The following is a 16,286-nucleotide window of genomic DNA, read 5'->3' as shown; positions in this document are numbered from 1 at the left end:
ACAGGCAAGAGGAATAAAACTGGAAACTGAAACTACGTTTGCTGTGCTTAAGTAAAAAGCAGGGTGAGGTTGTGGGAGCTGGAACAGGCCTCAGAGCAAGGTTATGCCTTAGAAAACTATGCAGAGCATAGTTTTTTCCTCCTTGTATACTACTTTTTGCCATTCGGGGATTGCCAGTTCTCCATCTGGCTGGTCTTTCAGGCCTGTTTTTCTTGCATGTCTTTCAGTAACAGTACCTATGCAGAATGCTTTATGGTGATTGTGGAGTGTTCCATAAACTTGACTAGGAGCAGAGAGGATAAACACCTGGCAGTTTCTGTCAGGCATAACTGAAGAAAAAACCTCATTCCAGCCTTGAATGAGTTCGGGTTATTTGAATGCTCAAAGGTGGTTTGATGAATGATAATCACATACAATTATTTTTGACTGTTCTGTGTAAGACTCTGTCCTGATCATGCTACCACACCGGCTGTTTTCCCACCTTTCTGGGTCATGGTCTGTGTTCAGACATAGGATGAAAAGGTAAAGGGAGGATGTATTATTCCTTGAAAGGCCATGGTGGATAAGGTTTCTGTTGCCTGTTTCTGTAAGTTGATTCATTGGTGTTCCTCAGACAGAACAAACAGTTGGATAAATTTGTAATGTATTACCCCTTTTAGTTTATAGTTTTCCTAGGTAGCTGAAAATGAGAAATACATTGGTAACTTGCATAGCATTAACTAGATTTATCTTTCAGAAAGGTAAGCTTTGAATATTTGGTTGCTGAAGTTTTACAGTTGAGGCTGTTAAAAGCAGTCTGATCCCAGATTTAACCAAGAGTACACATGAAAACTTTTTGTCTGGCATGCTTTTGGTGGCATGTTACATCATTCAAACTCCTGAAGGTACTCAGAACATAAAACTGAGGTGAGAATTGAAAATGATAATGTAATTTCTAGTGGTATCCCCTGAACTAAAGTACAGCATGTGAATGCCCTGTTCCATGTTTTCAAGGAGCAGGTAGTGTTTTGCAATTGTACGAATGGCATTGACAACCAACAGCTGACAAAGCTCATATTACCAAGCCAGGAGAATTTTGGATTGAGTGGTCTGTTTGTAACTTAGAGGGCCTAGCACTTTCACTATTTAATGTGGGTTTTTTTTAGATTTTTTGTGAGTTTATCAACCTGCTTACCTAGAAACATTTGAATTGCAGTTGTGTTCAAAGTAAAGTGACTTGTTTTTTGTGTCTGCTAGTGAGCAGCAAGATTGACAATAACTGGAGAGTGGGCACTTAAATAACCCTTACTCAAAACTTCCAACAGGGAACTTTGTCCTCCCATCACTGTAAGGATCAATCTGATAGACTTGAAGTGGGGACCGTGTATTTTTAAGTTGAATTAGAAACATTTTCTGACAATGTTAGCTTTTTGAGTATTGTTGCATTTGTTATTAAACTAAATTACTAGGGCTTTTTAGTTACGAGCATGAATTGTTGCGATACACTGTGTCATGCTAAGGATTTTTCTGTCCCTTTTTCAGAACAAAAAGTTACTAAAAATAAGTTGAAAGAATGGTCAACAGCATCAGTTTCCTCTTGAAACTTCCTTCAGAATTTGTCTGAGACCACTTTACTGTCTGTTTAGTCTAGGGCTGCACAGTTTTTCTTCTGCAGTTGCTACTGTGATTGCTGCTTTATTCATACTCAGAATTATCCAGTTAGCTAAATAAAAAGTCATGCCATCAAAGCTGTGTGCTTTGCTGCAAATAGTCACACACTTTTTTTTTCTTCCAGACTGTCAGGATCTGAACAAATTCCTTTCAGGAAGCTCTGTGGCTGTGCTAGCGCCCGGCTGTCCTGTGTAGGATGTTTTGCTGAGGGGTAGGGCGTGGTAGGACCCACTATAATGTGGTTACACAGCTCCTTGGCCAGAGCCGGTTCCAGCTCAGGCCTGGAGCATGTGATCCTCTACCCCTCTGCTGCTTTGCAAAAGCTACTTGGATATTCTGGACTAAGAACATCAAATACTTCTGCCTCTGAAACTGTACACCTTAAATACTTTCATGTGTGTAAATAAGTGTAATAAATGTGCCTGTACGTTTATTGGGGGGTGGTTAAGTTCAAAACTTTGGTGTTCAAAACTGTTTCAGAGGTATTTTTTTCCTGCGTATTTTTTTTTAGAAGTCTTGAATTGTGCTTGTTTCTGCTGTGTTCTCTTGTCTTAGTATGAATGTTTATGTTCAGAGTACTTCTGAACAAAATAGTGTTTCGAGCTGTTAAGTCTAAAAACTTGTATGTGCACTTTGCCTTGTAGGAGAAAATGTAGTGGGATTTGTTTGGTCACATCACTTCCTCTTTGAAGTGCAGATAAAAATCAAAGAACTGTTATGATACAGTAAGGCAGTAAAATTGCCTTCTTTGATAGAAAATGCCAAATAATGTTATTAACAGAAATGTACCCTAAGGATATCTCAGTCTACCATAAAGCACATGAAAGTAGCAGAAAGCAAGTTCAGTCACAAAAAGTTTAAAGTCAGTTCAAGCAAAAAGTTGCAGTATGTAGTCCTGTCTTGTTACAACTTGGGAATTCCACGTGTGGATCTACAGATGATGAATACTTAGAAATTAATCTAGGTATGTTTAGCTAGAAAGTAATGGGGTAGGTTCAACATGAACCAAGCAATAGACTGCTAAAGTTTTGCATTAAGACTACAGTAATTCAGTTCCTTAAACATACAAAAAACATAATCTCTTTTTCACTGGAAGATACTGTAAATCTGTGCAAAAGATTAAACTATGCTCGCTCCCAAAGCTCCTACTGTTTATTGACCCTCAAAGCATTTTTATTACACAATGAAAATGAAAAATAGAGATGACTCATGCTTGAAATCTCAGGGGCTACCATCTCAAATGACCATGGGTGGGGGCAGCTTTCTTTAACTTGTATTTTTTTTTAAGTGCACATCCAGTCATCTGTATATCAGAATGTCTGCAAGGAGAGAATTCCTTCAAAATGCAAATAAGAAAGCCTAATTTTTTTTTTTTTTCTTAGTCAAAAAAGGGAATAATTTACATTTGAATGTGAGCTCCCAAGAGAAAAAGGAAGGTGTGTTTTCCAGCTCTAGTGCTCTTCTTGTTGACTGTCCCCTCAGAATTTTGAAAAACCCATACAAGCCTTAGGAAAGTCTCTCCCAGCCTGCAGTACACTTTTTGGTAGACGAAAGACTACTAGTGCAGTACACAAGGAGGAACATTTACTCTGTCCCCTTCCTTTTTAGGTATGTAATTAATTTCACTACCTAAATTATGACCCATGTCTGAGAAGAAGGCACCCTAATGTGAATGACGAGAGATGATGGAGTTTCTGAAAAGCAGGGAAGGTAAATGTAAAATCAATGAAAAGTGAAAGCTGAAAAGCCAGTCAGGCTTACAGAAGGAATAAAGAATTGTATTTAGAACTTCAGTCTGTTAAATTGCACAACAGTTGCTGTTGATAAGACATTTAAAGAGAAGTTCACAATCAGGGTAAGTGCAGCGAAAGGAGAAGCTGCTGCAGTCCATTGCTGTGCCCGGGTTGCAGCAGAGCACAGGTTAATGCTGCCGGACTCTGTGGGATGATCCCTGTCATTACAGACTGCACTTGGGCTCGTGCATGTCAGTATTTGACTGCTTGAATTGCTCCTTTCACAGAGAGGTTAATACAGAGCCATGCTGCTAGATTGCAGGAAACTTATAAATAAAGGAAGTGGCTTTTGATGACTGCCTCTCTTGAGTTCATGTATGTAAGCTTTGGTCAGACAAATCTATTACCTAAATGTTATTTAAAAGAGAATGGTTCAGTGTTTACTTTCTTACTATGTAAGAGCAAGAGTTAGGAGAGACTCATGTTACTATTTTGTTGTATGTTGGAAAATGCCATTTTAAGTCTTTCTATTGCGTCATAACAAGGGTACATAGAATTCTTCTTAGGCTGTACTGACAGATGTTTGGTGACACACCAGATTCAGGGCCAGGAAATGTGTTAATATTTGTGCAGCTAGGGTAACTTCATTAATGAGTTTTTTGGCTTGTTGAGGAAAATATCATTAACATCTACCCAACTCTAATACTGTAACTTCATCAGGTCTGAACTTGAACGCGTGCACCCCATGAGTCAGTGAAACAGCTGTATCCAACTGGGACAAGCATAAATACGTTTTCTGTGAATCACATTCTGAAAAACACCCAGGAAGATTATTTTCTCCATCTTTATTTGCAAAACAAAAAGCACCTGGCACCCTAATTTCCTTACATTGTCAAAGGCTATTGTTGAAATGATCATCGGAAGCATAAGAGGGGAGATGAGCACCCTAATTCTTAAACAATCTTCATCAATGCTTATGTTTCTAATGCTGACAATATCTGAAAACAGATAAAAATGGATATCACCAGGCCCAGGGAAGCACCTAGCAATTAGAAGCAAAAAATTAGTTGGAAAGTATGAATGTAACTTGAAGCTGCAGTATCCAGTACTGTTCTAGAAACAGGAATATTACATCTGGCTTTGAAGACTGTAAACACTGTACATCAGTTACTTACTTTTAGTGTGCCCTGAAACACAGGGGAAGATGTTGGAAATAGGGCTTTACATTTGTGAGTCTCAAATTGGTTTGATCTTCTACACTGTGCAATGCACCAGTCTTAGGAGAGGCCACTCTTTGTGAAGCAGTTTGCTATTGAGAAAGAATCAGAAAGTAAAAGATGATGATGACTTAAATCTCACTAGCTGGATCATCAGAGCCACAAAAGTCACAACCTTTCCACTGCAAAATGGTTGTGCAGCTAAACACAGAACTAGCTAGTCTGTTCCTTGTGTATTTATTGTGTGTGGGAGGGAAGATTATCAGTTCTTATTTGGCTGTTTACGGAGCTTTTGCTGGAGTCTTCCATGGCCACATGTCCTCTGAAATTTGTCCTTGTTCGTACTGTGTGTCTTTTTGTGTCCATGTTTTAAAAAGTTGGGTTGAAATAGTACATTTACCTCTGCTGTTGGAACATCAGAGTAACATTTGCCTTAATGCCTGATGAGATAGGGGTGTATGTTGGGGGATCAGACTGAAATATTTCTTTATTAGTATAGAATATGCATTTTCTTTTTGATTTTTTTTCCCTGTAGTCCAAGTATATTTTGTAGCTGTTGGTAATAACAGTATTTTTCAGTTGCACATTTTCTCCTTTTCTATCCTCTTCTGGAATACTCTCTGTCCAAGCCACTGGTTTTTAGCCCAGTCATTAACTAAAATGCCAGTGAAACAAAAAGATGCCTCTCACTTCCCTTACCACAAAAAAAGATACTGAAACAGCTGTGTTTGCCATCAGTCACACTGAGTGCATTCACAGAGCTGTGTGTAACTCAGATTGACCTGGTGATTCTCCCCTCTGCCCTGCTCTTGTGAGACCCAGCCTGGAGTATCACACAGTTTTGGTGTGTCCAACGTAAGAAGGATATGGAGCTGTTGGAGCAAGTCCAGAGGAGGCCATGGAGTTGCCAAGAGGACTGGAGCACCTCCCCTGTGGCTGAGAAAGTCTGGGCTGTTCAGCTGGGAGAAGACAAGATTGTGTGGAGACCCCACTGCCCCTTCTGCTACCTGAAGGGGCCTTCAAGGGAGCCAGAGAGGACCTCATCGTGAGGAATCATAGTGACAGGATAAGGGGGAATGGATGCAAACTGAAAGAGGGAAAATTTAGGTTAGATAATAGGAAGAAATTCTTTACTGTGAGGGTGGTGCGGCCCTGGCACAGTTTGCCCAGAGAGGCTGTGGATGCTCCACACCTGGGAGTGTTCAAGGCCAGGCTGGCTGGGGCCCTGAGCAACCTGTTCTGGTGGAAGGTGTCCCAGGGCAGGGGGATGGAACGAAATGAGCTTTGAGGTCCAGTCCAATCACTTAACATTCTATGATTCTGTGGTTCTGTGACTTGACAGCCTTTGCAGCCCAGGCTGTGGCCAGAGCACAGCACAGCCAGGCCAGGCTGGGTGCGGCCTGTGGGAGAGGCAGTGCTGCAGCGAGAGAGCCTCAGGTACTCACGGGCAGGTTCTGGATAGAATTTAATGACACAAAGGAACAGGGGGGTCAGAGGAGGTACTTCCCCAATTCAGTGTAGTCTCAATGGACAGTTTTCAGTTGTGGAATCTTGCCTAGGCCTTTAACATTTTCTACCTTTGGGGCATGCAAACAGCTCTTGCCCTTTCACCAAATATTTGCTTGCCCTCATGTTACAAATTAGGAGACAGTTTCTCCCCTGGCTCTTAGATAATTGGCTTCCACTGCAGTACTTACTGCAGCAATAGATGTTTGACACTTAGAAATTGATAGGGTTTTTTTTCTGATTGACTTCAAGTGCATATATGTTCTGAGATAGTAAACAGAAGCAATGAATATAAAGGACAACAATAATATTTTTCTTGAAACCAAAAATAAATGTTACCTTTGCTATTAGCTAAGTAAACTATTGTGTTAACTATTTTTTAAACAGCAGTAAGAGAAACCGTTTCCTAGCACCACTTGAGATTTTGCTATTTCAAATAGAATGTATATATTTAAACTTGTATCAGGAACAACTGATTTCCCCTCTTCCTGTTTGTTAGGACATAGGTACCAGTATTTACCCTGTATGGGCATAGTACAGGGAGCTCTCAAACTCTTAGGCTTTGAGCTTCTATTGCATTGCCAGAGCACAGAACTACTTCTGAAAAGTGGTTAGGTTTGGTTAGTCTTTCTCTGAATTTTCACTGCGGTTTGTGATGTACCAAAATGTGCAAGAGGAAAGTATGTGGAAATATGCCTGTGAGAAGAAAAGAAAAATGAGACCTCATGGACTTTTTTTCTGCCATGAGTAACTTGCATTAATACTGCTGGAGTTTTTTTTTTAATAAAAACACCAACATGATGTAAAAACTGAATAATTTCCTTCAGTTTCTTTTCCTTCAATCTTTCTAACCCAAATTAAGTTGTAATTAGCCACCAGATTCTTCTAGCTTTTACTGCATTTCATCACAGTCTTCTCAGCTGTAGAAATGTTCTCTCATTATTGTGTGTGTTAGGTATAAATCTGGAAGATCAAAACTTGTAGAGAGTCTGACAGTATGCACTCATCTGTTTATTGTGCTGCATCTTCCTGGCAATGTGGTATTTCTTAGACTTTGTGTAATCTCTTTTTGAAATCCCAGCCTTGTTCTGTCCTGTACTGGAACAAATTAAGGACAGTTAAATACTGACTAAGTAGCCTTCTGAAAACTGACTAACTGAACACCCACATACTTACTCAGGTCAACTCTTTTTTTTTTTTTTTTTTTTCTGTGTAAAACCACTTTTCCAGTTACAAATCCTGAATGCTCACTGGGGTTTCCAAAATGTTTGGATCTGCCTGCATGCTTGAGAAATTCTAGAGACAGTTGCTACTTACTCATACTGGGTTGTTTTGGAAGATTTCAGAACTTCCTGACAAGAGTCAGGCCTGAGCACTTACACTAAAGCCAGAATTGTGTCTCCATTTGAAGTTGGCAAGGGCTCTGGTGCAGAGGAACCAGACTTCCTTTGGTGTTGCTTTTAAACTAAAAACAACCTGCTTTGCAGATTCCAGTTTTCTTCACAAACTAGAACACAACCCTTTTCCTCTCTAACGTCATCTTTCTTACTAAATGACTTTCCTAGCACAGTGTTTGGAGCAGACAGAAAAAGAAGTTGTGTTTTCTTCTAATCATGTTATTCTGTAGTAAATTGGATCCCTGACAAGCTTTTTAACACCAGAAGAAGGATAACAAACAGTGTTGTTCATATACTTTCACTATTAAGCCTTTGGAATGTTTTGGGCTTGGGCTAATTAAAGCCTTTCCTAGTGAAGATAATAATTTGGTGCCTTATTAACATTAAACTGCATAGAATGAAATTTCTAGCTACAGGTACTTCTTTAGATTTTGAGTTACACTTAAAAATTCTAGTGGTGTGTGTAAATGCTGAGTAAGTTGATTCTGTTCAGTTTGGAGAGTCAAATGCAGAGAAGATTAGGGCATTTCCTCCTCTAAGAATAGTCACTTCCAGAGGCAAAAACCCTCTCTCTGTTCCCCATACACACTTTTGCTCTTACTTACTCCCATAAGCGTTAGTGACTATTTAAAAGCTATTTTTCAATATTAAAAAAATATAATTGCCAGTTGTTTCTTAGATTTGGGTTAAATTAGGAAGAGACGAATGTCTCTTCTGTTCTAGAATGTGTGCTTTGATTTCAGACTCTGTTCTGTGGCCCTGGCTACAGGCCAGGAGTAGAGTGTTGTATATCTGTCTGAAACTTTCAATTAAGGATATAAAAGATTATACTCAGATAACATCTCTTCCATCTGTGGCAGCCCATAAAGTACAGTGTCAGTCAGGAGTAAGCTTGGACTATAGAATTTTTGTAAACCCCCAGCATATAACAGCTGTAAGGAAAACATTACCTCATGAGTGAGGTTTCCAGTATGAACACTGGAACATGTCACTGCAAATGTTAAATGAAGTCCAGACCATTTCAAAATTGATAGAAACAGCTTCACTTGAGGAAAATCCTTTGGAGATGCTGAAAACCAGCTATCTAGGAGAGAAACAACATTATTTTTGTTTGGTTTGGTTTTTTCTTGTAGTCATCCCTGATGCACACTGCTCTTTCTGGGAACATGCATTTCCTGCATCAAGAACTGGAAGCTCTGCTGTTTCTAAAATGGCTAGATAAGCATCTAAACAGTCTAGTTCTAGTCAACACTCAAGAGAAATAATGAGCTTTGTAAACCAATAGCAAATAATATATATTCTAAATATTCCGGTGTTAAATAACAGTTTTATCTTGTTACTGTGAAATTTTTCATGAGTGCTAAATTTTATTTGTAGGGAATGAGGAAATTTATGGAAAACATAACTGTTAACACTTAGTAATATGTAGTTGTCTTACCTTGAAGTGTCCTTGATGGTGCATTGATGTGAACATTGCATCTTATGCTTTCTCTTAAAGTCTAATTAAGTAGGAGGTTGAAGGCATAAGGTTTAATTTGAATAGCTAAGTTTGGCTTCTGACTGAATACAACTGGTGTGGAGGTACTTTTGCATGTTGAGTATGTCAGTCTGTTATATGCAGTATATTTAAGATATGATAAATATTTATTTAGCACAAGTTTGGGTTGATCCTGCAATGGATCAAAATCTTATACAGCCACATGCAAGTGCCAGTAACACTAAAAACATTCTAGCACCTCTTCTTTATATTTCAAGAGAAAATCCTTGTAGGAGAATTTTGCAAGGGACATCTAACTTGGTTTCAGTCTGTAAAAACTGATTAAAATCTTAGACTTATGGGGAAGGGTATTAAAATATAACTAGGTTAAATGTCAGTTAAAGTTTTCTGCAGTAGACTTCTTGGAGCCTTATCTCTGCAGTTACACAGAGCCATCTTCTGTTGCACTGGTCATGGGATCAGTGAGACCTCACTGCCTCTATAAACATGCTTTTGTTCTGGAAACTCGTCTCTTACCTCAATACCCCATATCCACTTCATGTCCTCTGGGGCAGTGGGTGCCATGGGTAGTCCTGAGTTTGTGTTTCTACTGATATTCATCTATCAAGAGTGACAGAGGGCTTCTTGTTTCTGCCTTGAGTTAGAAGAATGGACTACATGCAATGTGAAAGTCTTCCTTATCTTTTTGGGGTTTTTTGGTAATTAAAATACATTAAGCTTCTGTTCATAATTTTATTCAGAACATGTTTAAATAGAGAAGGGAGGGAGTAGTGTCACATAAAAATTAAGCTCCTTTTTGGTGGCTTCATGTCTTGTCTGTCCAGTGTAGTTTGGAAGCTTAATCTTTTCCAGTAATGTAATTGCTCTCCCTTGTATGGGTTGTGTTGCACCTCTGTCTGAATTCATAGCCTGTGCTTTTTAGGAGCAGTAGGGCGGAAGTTCTAAAGATTGCTCCTTTCTGCCAGGCAAAAAACATCCCAAACTCCAATATGTTCTTTTTTCTGTTTCACTATAGATCTCATCAACACTGAAAAAACCTCAGTCGTCACTGTCAGATCCCTTGTAAGTACCTCTGTGTGTGTGTGTGTGTGTCAGGTTTTGCATGAGCATGTTCAAAGGAAAAAGCCAAGGTTGTCTTTTTGGGACTCACTAAGTTTTTCCAACTGATGTCTTTTAAGAATTGCAACTGATTTTTTTTAGGATAGAAATGTGATTCTCTTTTAAATTACTACAAATATGTACAAATTAGCTAAGTGTTCTGTTTTTATAAACACTTTTTAAAGTATTTCAAATTAACCTGAAATTCCAAAATGAAAGAAAGGCAACCTTCCTCTCCTCCCTTCGTAAATTAGCCAGTTCTTGATTATTAGACTTGTAGTGTTTCACAGTAGGACCACTTCTGAACAAGCTCCTACTCAGCCCACAGAAAAGCTGTAGTACTGTCTCATTATGTTAAATAGTTCGCTGCAGTCCAACAACTCTGCTTTTTATCCAAGTCACTGTGCCTGGTTATATGCTCATTGTTGGAAGGTGAGGAGCAGCCAGAGGGTTTATTTTATAAACCCTGGGGTTTATTTTAACCTGTAGCATTTTATGTAACCACGGGTGTGCCCTGATGTTTCTTTACAGTTTCTTAGAGCCATGGCTGGCTTGTGTTTGAAATACAAGCTCAACTGCTGTGTTTGGAGCACTGAATTAACTGGAATGAAAGTATCATACAAGATTTGTATTATAAACCAATAATCTTTGATTTTAGAGAACTGGAGCTTTGGGAAGTAAACTGATCTCTTTTCTGCTGAGGTTGATGATGGTGAGGTTCACCAGAGCAGACTAAACATGTACATTTTGAAAAGAATGTAGCATTCATTTTTTTTATATAAAGAAATATGCAGAATACTTTCATCCATACAAGTCTGAGTTTAGTTTAGTTTAGTTTATTATACTATCATTCAATAGTAATTTTATTGTGTAGTTGTAATTACAGAAATTAATGTGGTGGTCATGTTGTTTTAAATATCTGCAGATCTCTCAGTCTTACATACATTAAAACTGTTGATACTGGCTACAACACAACTGCATATGTTGGAATTCTCATTAAAAAACCCACCAACCTGTTATGCTGTTAGTAGCAGTTGTCTTGTTTAACCTGAAATGTTAATTGTAGCCTCCTTCATCACCTGAGGGTGGTAAATATATTAATAAAGGTGTATTTTGAGGTGTGCCCACGTTCTTTTGATTCTTGATGAAGCCCTTAGGATTTCCCTGTTCTCATCCATTCTGTTTATCAGACTGTGTCCATGACAGCCTGGGCTCTGATGAGTGTCAGCGTCACTGGCTCCCCTGCCTGTCTGAGGTTCTGCTCTTGGTTAATGCACCTCTGCCTTTTATTTTTCCCACTGTGGCAGCATGGGTGATGTGTTAAGCTGTGTTTGCACAGCAGCCAGGTAAAGATAACCACCCACGTCTCTCACATGTGAGTGCAGACTGGTCCCAGGCCAGTGGGCTGGCCATAAGTGGGGTTCGCTATGATGGTTTTGTTTTCCTCCCACTCACCATGAGTCCTTATTCAGGCCCAGTTCTCCTTAATGAGAAAAGATCTCTGACATTCTGACAAAATCTTGCCAAATTGTGCTTTATTTTAAATTGACTTAAATTGGTCCAATTTTATTCAGTTTTCCATACTTGGAGTTTGAAATGCATGTATTGAAGTAGTTTTTGAAATGGGAAAAGCAGATCTGCATAATCCCTTTCCAAGAGTCTGACATTTGTAGTTGAAAAGTAGAAGATTAAAAGTGCAGTTACTGGGGCAAAGTTAATAAAGCAGTTTTGGAATATCATACAGTTTTAGATTACAGCATGTAGACTTTGAGTCTATATACTATTTTTGAGTATATCAAGATACATTTTTAATCTGAATAGAAGTTGATAGAATATTCTGAAAAGCAGTAAAGCAATCTGCTGTACCTTTTCTCTGTAGGACAAATATTTAGTGGGAAAACAAGCGTTGACCTTTCCCATAATTACACAATTGTGTCATTACTCAAGTAGCTTAAACACAATATTATGTTGTGAAGGACAGACTTCATCTCAACAGCCCTGAACTATCCAAACAGAGATAGCGGGGAAAAGTCTGTGAAAAGTAAATATTTGTGGATGCAAGAAACAAATATGGAAAAGATTCATCCTCTTTCATCCCCAGAGCAGTTCACTGCTCTATTGTGCAGTGATGCTTTTGAAGTGAGCTCTTAGAAAGACTAAAACTAATGCACTGACTGTAATATTACTAATCTAATTATTTTTTCTTTTTTTTTTTTCCTGCTCTCTGCTTGGCACTGGTCTTCGCCCGCAGGTGTCCACTGTTGGCTCTCAAAGGTTATTAAAATTTTGCAGCTGCTCTGAATCAGCACTACCTAAGCTTCACCTACTGTTGCTTCTCCCTATACCACTCTGTGCTGCTGCTTTGCTCTTGCTGCTTCAGAACTCCATGTGAGAGGTTCTTTTTTAAATACCCACAATGAAACTTAGGCTAGAAGTGTGTGCCATTCTCTTGCTGCCTGTGTACTTGTTGATCTGGTTGTACAGTGTGCTGGTATTTATTCCCTGGTATTTTCTTACCAACGCCAAGAAGAAAAAGGCTATGGCAAAGCGGTTAAAAGCTAAACCCATCTCGGACAAGCCTGGGAGCCCCTACCGCTCTGTCACTCACCTGGACTCTCTAGCAAACATAAACATCCCTGGAGCTGACACACTGGACAAGCTCTTTGACCATGCTTTAGCAAAGTTTGGGAAGAAGGATTGTCTTGGAACTAGGGAAATACTGAGTGAAGAAAATGAAATGCAACCAAATGGAAAAGTATTCAAAAAGGTAAAACTTACAATTTTTTATTTAACTCTTAATACTTGGTTTTGAGCTGCTTTGTATTTTGCCTCAACAACGCACATCCCTTTAGAGCTCTTCCTCAGTAATCATCTAATAAACCATTCATTTTATGGTAGTTCAGGAGCAACAGAATATACAGGATGCTCTATTTATTCTACTTCAAAAAATGAAAGCAATTTTTTAATGAATGGCAGTGTGCATGCTTATGCTGTTATGCACCAACTCACATCAGCTGGTAGAGCTGTACCAGAAGCTTCTTGTCATGAAAATTCATTGTTTTTCCTCTCCAGTTAATTTTAGGAACTTACAGATGGTTATCCTATGAAGAAGTAAATGAGAAAATTACTCGCTTGGGGAATGGACTGACTGCCCTGGGACTAACCCCGAAAAGTACTGTTGTCATATTCTGTGAGACCCGAGCTGAATGGATGATTGTAGCTCTAACCTGCTTTAAGTACAACTTCCCTCGTGAGTGCTCAACTTTGTTACTTCTAGTGTATTTTGGAACCATTTCTCAGCACAGATTTGGCTGTTAAGTATTTTGACTCTGCCAGTCTTGTCATTGGAGGTGTAAGAATTTCATAAACTTTCTCTGCTGATTGTCTGATTCTTAGAAGTTTTCAATCTGTTCTAGGCATTGTGGAGATCCCTAAAATTAACTTGCTCATATTTATGAAACTGTTTTTTAAGATTTTATAGTAGTAATGTTCTAGATGTCAAAATGACAGAATAGTACACTTACTATTCAGGTCATTTTAAATACTCTGAAGATGTCAGTAGTTGCATTTCTCCCCCCAAAATGTGGGATGTTTTTATAGTATTTTCTGACTGTATCCTGACTTATACATCCAAAAGATGAAATGGTTATGAGAAGAATGGTAAACAAAATCATGAGATAGTCTGTTTTGGTGACATTTGTAAGCTGCTCAAGTTCATTACAATTATGTATGGTTTTTCTTTCTTTAAATTCAAGCTGTCAGAAATCTCTAATGGGATTTCATGCAGACTCCTTGGTGAGCTGCAGAGGTTACCAAGCACTCCAGTGCCCATTTTGCACACAACACATTGTGACCCACAGCCCATTTTTTTGCTGTCTTGTGTTTCTGCTTGCACTGGGCTGTCTCTTTTTCTCCCAGCACCAGCAGGAGCTGCCTGTACGAGGGGCAGCTCATCCAGCAGAGTGTGCAGAGTGTTCAGGGGCAGTAGTGGAAGAGATGATCTTGGTACTGAAGTAGGAGAGGATAGTTAATTTGGTCTGAATCCCTATACTTTGAAAGGCAATAAGAAATAGTTGTATAACATTACTCTTTTCGCCTCTTCTGCATGAACCCTCTTTCACAGCACTATTAAATTCCTTCAATGGTCTTTGGAGGTTCCAGTTTGAGATAGCGAATGATACTAAAGGAAGGGTTTTTTTCAGTAGAGAGATGATGGGGAGAGGTGAACTCCATTGTGCCTGGGAGGCACTTAATGGCATTCCTGTAGCCATTCTGGGTTAAAAATAATCTAGCAGCATGAAAAACAGTCTGATTCCTTAGCCTGATTCTCTGCCTTGCCCCCCCCCCATCACTAATTTCCTGGGAGCAAGGAAAGTAGCTGACAGTGTGGAAAGAGCTGCCTGTAGCCGTGCCCAGCTGTAAGCTGGTGCCCTGCAATGTCTGAGTGTCACCTCTCCACCCGAGTTGTAGTTGCAGAGAGCTCAGGGGCAGAACACCTGCTCTCAGTTGCTTACTCTGGGATTGCTTTGTGCATTATTGTTGGGTTTTGGTGCATCTCTTTGTTCTGGTAGTTTCTTTCCTGCTATAGAACAGAATAGATTATTTCAGGAGGACTTAGATGACCACCTAGGTTCCTTCCAACTGCCTGTCCACTTCAGGGCTGACTAAAGGTTACAGCCTGTTATTTAGAGCATTGTTCAAAGGCCTCCTAAACAGTGACAGTCTCGTGGCATCAACCACCTCTCTAGGAACCCTATTCCAGTGTTTGACCATGCTCGTAGTAAAGACATGCTTCCTGTCCAGCTGTCCTCCTTGTTCCAGAGGTCTCTTGTGCCATAAAATTTCTGATGTGGAAAAATTAAAAGCTGTTTTATTTCCAAATTGGAAATTTTCCAATTGAGTGCTTTCCAGTAAGCTAAAAAAAGAGCTTTTGCATTTAATATTACTTTAACCCTTCTTTTGTGTCCTCTCCCCTCCCTGTGACAGTTGTCACTCTGTACGCCACCCTGGGTGAAGAGGCAGTGACCTATGGTCTCAACGAGTGTGGAGCAGCATATCTGGTCACGAGTGTGGAACTCCTTGAGAGCAAACTTAAGGTAATTCAGTATCAGCTTCACCTGCTATAAGCAACCCTACAGTTCAGTCGGTACTCTGCTAAAAATTTCATTTCTGTTCTGTAGACTGCACTGCCACAAGTCTCCTGTCTGAAACATATAATTTATGTGGACAAGAAGACGGTTAATAAATCAGAATACCCTGAAAACATGGAGATTCATAGTATGCAGACAGTAGAAGAGCTGGGAGCCAAACCAGAAAACTGTAAGTGAATCACTTCACGGAGGACTAATAAAGCAGTGTTAGCAGTGAAATCAGACCTGGGTTAAGAGGGATGTGTAGCAGAAAACCCCCCACCCATGCAGGTTGCCAACAAAGGGAGTGGCAGGTTGACAGTTCATCTTCTAGCTCCCTTTAAATAAACAAAGAAATTGTTTTATATCTTTTGTTCATGTGTCATGTATGTCAGGATAAAACCTTGTTTTTAACTTCCAAACCATAACCTAAACCATAACCAGAATAATTTAATACTCCATCTTTTTTAGGAAATGAAATAGAAGCTGGTGTAATGTTTCATTTTCTGCTACTCTTACCTTTAATTTATCTTATTGTCACTATTTTTTCTAAGAAGAGGAGAAAGCACTTAAAGCTTTTTTTTTTTCTGCTTGGAAATGTTCATTATCTTAACCTAGCTGTAGATAAAAAGCACTTAAGGCTACAGGAATAACAGTTACATTCCTTGCTCCACTGGGCAACCAGAAGTGACTGTAAACATCTGCTTTAAGGAAGGAAAACCCAACCCTGATGATCGGTTCTCCTTACATCAGCAGTCTGTAATTAGTCACATCTCCTCTCTCTGGAATAAAGAAGGAGATAAACTGGTAAAGGAGCTTTGGGAAACACACATCTATCACAGCTGCTTATCTGATCAGCCTGAGGTGCTGACACAGACCAGCAGTGACCCTGATAGGTGTTTTTTCTTGGGCTTTGTCCCTAAAAAACCTGCTTACTTTGCAGACACTGTGGAAGCCACGAAAACGGATGATTTTCATCCTAAGAATAAAGAGGATTAAAACAAAAATCAGAAGTCAAGTGTTCTAAGCTTACGGCTTTTCTACTAAACCTGCGGCTT

At 39.3% G+C, this 16,286-nt stretch overlaps 1 protein-coding gene across 8 annotated transcripts in view; it reads left to right on the top strand.

Annotated features, from left to right (window-relative positions):
* ACSL4 (acyl-CoA synthetase long chain family member 4) overlaps positions 1-16,286 on the top strand; it is a 38,632-nt gene that overhangs the window by 9,286 nt on the left and 13,060 nt on the right. Inside the window, exons 2-7 of one of the 8 annotated variants that reach the window (XM_042029037.1) lie at positions 10,017-10,063; positions 12,351-12,373; positions 12,630-12,866; positions 13,172-13,349; positions 15,086-15,195; positions 15,280-15,418. In XM_042029037.1, the coding sequence (XP_041884971.1) occupies positions 12,639-12,866; positions 13,172-13,349; positions 15,086-15,195; positions 15,280-15,418 (655 nt within the window). In that variant the 5' untranslated portion in view covers positions 10,017-10,063; positions 12,351-12,373; positions 12,630-12,638. Of the gene's footprint in view, positions 1-3,258; positions 3,361-10,016; positions 10,064-12,350; positions 12,867-13,171; positions 13,350-15,085; positions 15,196-15,279; positions 15,419-16,286 lie in introns of those variants that run through there. The other 7 variants (XM_042029030.1, XM_042029015.1, XM_042029004.1 and 4 more) reach the window with 7 other exon arrangements.

The sequence above is a fragment of the Corvus kubaryi genome, unplaced genomic scaffold, assembly GCF_017639235.1.
Source record: "Corvus kubaryi isolate FWS band 111438036 unplaced genomic scaffold, C.kubaryi_AGA036_p1.0 130, whole genome shotgun sequence".
NCBI classification, from domain to species: domain Eukaryota; kingdom Metazoa; phylum Chordata; class Aves; order Passeriformes; family Corvidae; genus Corvus; species Corvus kubaryi.
Note: the sequence above shows the minus strand (reverse complement) of the source record. Positions and strands in the feature narration are given on the sequence as shown.